Consider the following 5,055-nt stretch of genomic DNA (forward strand, 5'->3'; position numbering starts at 1 on the left):
GCCTCTTCACGCACGAGGTCTTTCAGCTGGGACGACCTTAGCGTCCAGGTTTTACAGATTGAAAAAAATACTCAGAAATTTGATTCTCCATGTATAGTCCAGCTAGAGGGCCTTATAAAAAAAAACGGAATCAGATTTGGTAATTTACATTCAAAAACTTAAATTACCAAATCAGTATTTTTCCAGGTGTAAAACCTGGGATACTCATGTGTGCACAACCTAGACCAAAGTGGAAATGATCGTAATCAGTCTGCGTCGGAACTCACACAACCAATCGTTTCTTCACTGTTTACCCAGGTATCGTACAGGTGGTAGAACTTGGGTAAATCATGTGCGCGCTACTTAGGAAAATTCTAGAGTGATGACCGCTGCGTTGTGTCGGCGCTCACGCTCATGGTGGCGTACCACGAATGCACCATTATCGACTTCTGCACCATACAGTTATTGTCCAGGTTTCGAACAAGTACCGACCATGCATTAAAATCGATAGCGTTACCATGCATGTTGCACTGACGGATATACACGGATAACTAGCGCGGCCTCAACTTCATGACTGCGTGCAGCATCTCCCACCTCAGTTTGATAATACCAGCCGGGGACACATCGCTAGGGGCTTTGCTGCTCACGCAAGTCCAGAAAATAAGGCACACAAACGCGCCACAACTGTCACTGTCCGTTTGCATCGGCTCGCTCACTTCCAAAGCTTCGTAGGAATTGTCATGTAGAGGCCGAGCACTGATATCTTCAGCCATCTTCTGCAACCGTTTCTTGTTTCTCTTACCGCCCATGCTGTCGTACATCTTGACAACCTTCGCGTCTCGGTCAACCACAAGACATCCCCAATGTGTGCCACCAAAAATGACAGGAAGTAGCACGAATGGGTGCAAGATTACACATTCAGCAACCTTCCTAAGCGTACTTGCAGGGATACGGCTCTTGGTTTTCCTTGGTTTGGATCCCTTCGTAACCTCTTCGTATTTTTTGCGGGGCGGAATCACGACCGTAACATTGTTCTTGTGCCCCGCGAGACAAACAGCGAAAGCGCGCATAGCATCATCGTTTAACCAAGCCGAAACTCGAAAGCAAAAGAGATTAGAGTACGTCAGGTCGAATCCGAAGCCAACCAGCGGTGTATACGGCCAACACTCCAGTATCTTTCCCAATATAATACCCACTGAAGCGGGATCACTGACAGCGGGTTTTACAGTGCTATTCAGCAATGAACAGCATTGCGACAAGTATCTTATAGTCCCCACAAGGATTTCATAGCTTCCAGTTGCTCTCTGGTGAACTGACCAACTTTTTCAATTGACACCACGTAACTCTCAATGCTACCCGTTCGTTCACCGTCACTGTCTAACTCAATCTCTTCATCTAGTGCCAATCCGCCCTTCAACTTACCCAACGCATCATCAACAAGCGATTCGACTAGTCGGAATCGCACTCGGTCAGGTACGTAATCTCCGTCGACACGCTACTGAATTGACCTTATCTCAACATTCTTCTTGACTGGAAAGGTAGTAAGGGAAGATCCAACATCGCGAACCCCAGGCATGATCATCCAAAGAGTTGACACCACATCGCAGACGTCGGTATCTCTTAAAAGAGCGCGTAGTTTCATCCCGTTATTGTACTCTTTAAGTGCTAACGCCGCCTTCGCTTTCACCGCCGCACGATTCAAATGAGGTCGCCCGGCCCTTCTGACTTACCATTCAGCTTGAGTTTTGTTGGTTGGGCTGCGGTCGTAGACATCTCTGCTGCTCGAGTCGACGGTCCAGCCACCTGAGTCGGCGGGACGTCGTTGGAATCACCATTGGTAGCCGCATTCGCATCGCTAGCCTCAGTATCATGCTGTTTTTTTTAGAAAAAAAACCTGCTCCACTATCACCTGCTCCTCCTTCCGAGTTGTCATCATTATGCCTGTTGTCATCATCACGATTGGGGGCAGATTGCTCAGCCGGGGGTTACCCATTCCTCAGATTGAACCACCACTGACCCAACTGCGACATCGCACTCGCGAAGGCATCGTCTTCGATCCTCGCAAGCTCGCCACTGGTGTGACTAAGTGCCTGCTGAGCACGTCTGTATTTCTCCGCTTCACTCAACCTTCCATCCGCAGCTTGTGAATGGGCTTTGTATATCTTAGCCACAAACGGCGCCGCCACCTCTGTCAACACCTGTTGCGAGAGCCGGCTTTGATCAAACCACCTGTAGCACACATACCTGGTTAATACCTGATGAAAACATGGCCAATATCTAGACATACCTTAGCGCAATTATCGAGAACGGGATAATGAATGGATTCCCACAGCTCTTTCTGTACATCATGGCGTGTCTTCAGGGAAGTTTCATGGTCTGAGCAAACTCACAGTCGCACAGGTAACCCTCTTTCTCGAGAAGATACTCGCGTTCACCACCGCTGACTGTGACAGTAGTACCATTGTCGCTTAACATGTAGTTGTTAACAACGGCAACATCCGTAGCAACGTCGTATTGGGTCTTGATCGCTGCTGCCACCAGGTTCTGGCCAGACTTTTGTGTATGGTTAGGTACATCAATCAGCTTCTCACGAAGGTTGCTATGGACCAGTTTGGCCAAGGCCAGCCCGTCCAGTATTCGTTAATCGAAACGAACGGTGACTGGCATATGGCCAAGTGCTTGGATCATTTCAAGCGTGCGAACGAACACTGGCGGTTCGTCCGTATTGTGATCGTCGACAAGGACATTCGCGAAGTCAAGGTGATTCGCAAGAAGCTTCCCGAAGCTCGCGTGCTGTATGCCACTTTCACGTGATCAAGTGGTTGCATGAGACGATCAGAAAGTCTAAGTCATATGGTGTTTAGAACGAGGATGTTTTAGCGCAGATGAAACACATCACCAACATGACTTACCCCAGGACAGAGGAGGGCTACCACATGCATCGTGGAGAGGTTAAGAGCCTCTCTTGCCAAGATGATCGTACCAAACTGTGGGAGTATTTTGACAAGAACCGGAACGATTGCTGCGAGATGTGGGTGAAGGCGTATCGAGTTGATCTGCCTCACTTTGGCAATCACACCAACAACCGCGTGGAGAGCCTATTTGGTAAACTTAAACGGCAGCTTAAAAGTCACTTTACAATGCAAGCTAGCTTAAAGGTGCTTGTGGACTACCAGCGACGCAAAGAGGAAGAGTATTGGCCTAAGGTCGAGATGCCTGGCACGGGACGTGTGCTACGCAGAAGAAATGAATGTTGCGCTGGGGATGACAACACGTTGGGTCCCCCACGTATTTGGTCATAACTTGGAATCTGGTGATTGTAGTATGGAGGCACGAGTATGGAGGCGCGAGAACAGATATTGAACAAGAGGAGCACGAATCTGCGCGTCCTAGCCAGCATACTCTCCGTTCGAAAGGAAGAAATTTAACGACAACAAGCTCTGCTTCTTAAACAGTTTCAACACCACGAGAAACAACGAGCATATGTGAACACACACACTGAGCTCCTATCAACGTTGAAAACAGCACAGTACAAGCGGACATCCTAGCCGAGCAGGTGCAACAAAAGAGATCGATCGTATTTCGTCCGGAGGAGGTACCATTTAAAGATAGAGCCTATGAATTTTTAAGCCATTTTTCAATTGTTGATTTTAAATTTAATTTACGGCACTCCTCTCGTCCAGGTTTTATCAATCAGGTATTGTCCAGGTAGAGTTTTATCGGTTTAAATTACTTTCATTTCTTCTTTTGATTCCTAGCCATCAGTTGGGGACACGTGGCAGCACCTCCCCCTCCGCTCCACACGCACCGAGGATGCCCGCACACACAAGACCGCCAAGACCAAGGCAAAGATGGTAGAGCAAGAGCATGTGGCCGAGGAAGCACGTCAGGGCAACCTCGCTCTTTTGCACGCTGCACGTACGCGCTCAGAGCGAGCAAACGCCAGAGAAATGATGGAGACATTCCCGCGCGGGTTTGACTGAAGTAGCAGAGGACAGCGATGCCCATGAACGTGCGGAGGATGCAACAGAGGGCGCCTCAGATGAAGGAGAGGATGCTGGGGAAGCGCAAAAATGTCTGGACACGTCGAGTGAAGCAAAGAAGACAACGGATGATGAAGAGGACGCTTCGGGTGAAGATGAAGAGGATGAAGAGGCTGGAGAAGAGAAGGGAGATGATGGCGAGGAGGAGCAGGTCGCATCGGACGAAGAGGGAGAGGATGAAGCGGAAGAAGGCGGTGTGGAGAAGGAGACAACGAGAAAGCGCCGTCAAGGAAAGAAAAGAACCGTATCCGATGTCGAAGAAGAAGATCTGGTTCAGGTTCCTGCGTTTAAGGCTCAGCATGATTTATGGGCCTCGCTGGGACAGCCTCTCAAGGAATACATGGAGGCGACGCGCCAAAAAAATCGTGGTGAAAGAGGTGATCAATGTAGCCCACAGGAATGCTGTTCTTCGGCGCCAAGTGAGGTACCAAGGGCTTCCTGACTCCGAGTTGCCTCTCGTCCCTGCAGAGATGGAACCTTATCAGCGCAAGTTTATCTGTACGCATGGGTGGTCCGAACGTGACAGATCAACGGGAAAGCGAACGTCACACAAGTTGAGTGTCCGTTTCAGATGCTGACTCAAGCTAACAAGCGTAGTGACGGTTAATGGGGCGTTGTGATGAAGCGTGAAGTGTACGCCCATAATCATCGGGTCTCCGAAGACATTTACAGGTATTCGCCAGGTTTCAGCGGACTCACTTTTGATGCCAGGTATTGAGCTGCTGGTTGAAGCTGAAGCCGGGACAGCGTGTACAACTACATTCGAGAGAACTCAGACCACCGAATCACAATGGATGATGTCCACAATCGGCTGCGTAAGCAAGGTAAATGGTTGGTTTGATTACATGGCTTCTCTTATTGTTCCCCAATAACTTGATGTATTCGCAGGCGTTGAGTTGTCTCATGACGATGCTGTGGTGAAGCGCCAGTTGGCTTTCGTGAATAAGAAGACTGATTGATGGGAAGCGACCCGATCCAGCCCTGAGACTCATGGTCGACGACGGTGCGTCAGTGATTACGTCATCATCGGTGA

The 5,055-nt window shown here is 49.2% G+C and overlaps 4 protein-coding genes across 4 annotated transcripts; 2 read left to right on the forward strand and 2 right to left on the reverse strand.

The window, feature by feature from the left end:
* Nucleotides 1–530: 530 nt before the first annotated feature.
* Nucleotides 531–1,915, reverse strand: PPTG_02682 (hypothetical protein; the record flags this gene model as incomplete). The annotated part of the gene is made up of 4 exons (XM_008893919.1): nt 531–1,209; nt 1,257–1,428; nt 1,710–1,851; nt 1,889–1,915. The coding sequence occupies 4 exons, from the start codon at nt 1,913–1,915 to the stop codon at nt 531–533; spliced, it is 1,020 nt and encodes a 339-aa protein (XP_008892167.1).
* Nucleotides 1,916–1,964: 49 nt separating this feature from the next.
* PPTG_02683 (hypothetical protein) lies at nt 1,965–2,328 on the reverse strand (the record flags this gene model as incomplete). The annotated part of the gene is made up of 2 exons (XM_008893920.1): nt 1,965–2,208; nt 2,267–2,328. 2 exons carry the CDS (start codon nt 2,326–2,328, stop codon nt 1,965–1,967), a joined length of 306 nt encoding a protein of 101 aa, XP_008892168.1.
* Nucleotides 2,329–2,580: 252 nt separating this feature from the next.
* PPTG_20962 (hypothetical protein) lies at nt 2,581–3,281 on the forward strand (the record flags this gene model as incomplete). Its single annotated transcript, XM_008894389.1, has 2 exons — nt 2,581–2,769; nt 2,844–3,281. 2 exons carry the CDS (start codon nt 2,581–2,583, stop codon nt 3,279–3,281), a joined length of 627 nt encoding a protein of 208 aa, XP_008892637.1.
* Nucleotides 3,282–3,830: 549 nt separating this feature from the next.
* PPTG_02686 (hypothetical protein) lies at nt 3,831–4,981 on the forward strand (the record flags this gene model as incomplete). The annotated part of the gene is made up of 6 exons (XM_008893921.1): nt 3,831–3,897; nt 3,968–4,399; nt 4,491–4,582; nt 4,648–4,694; nt 4,761–4,837; nt 4,911–4,981. 6 exons carry the CDS (start codon nt 3,831–3,833, stop codon nt 4,979–4,981), a joined length of 786 nt encoding a protein of 261 aa, XP_008892169.1.
* Between the last annotated feature and the right edge of the window lie 74 nt (nt 4,982–5,055).

The sequence above is a fragment of the Phytophthora parasitica genome, assembly GCF_000247585.1.
Source record: "Phytophthora parasitica INRA-310 unplaced genomic scaffold supercont2.2, whole genome shotgun sequence".
Classification (NCBI taxonomy): Eukaryota; Oomycota; class Peronosporomycetes; order Peronosporales; family Peronosporaceae; genus Phytophthora; species Phytophthora nicotianae.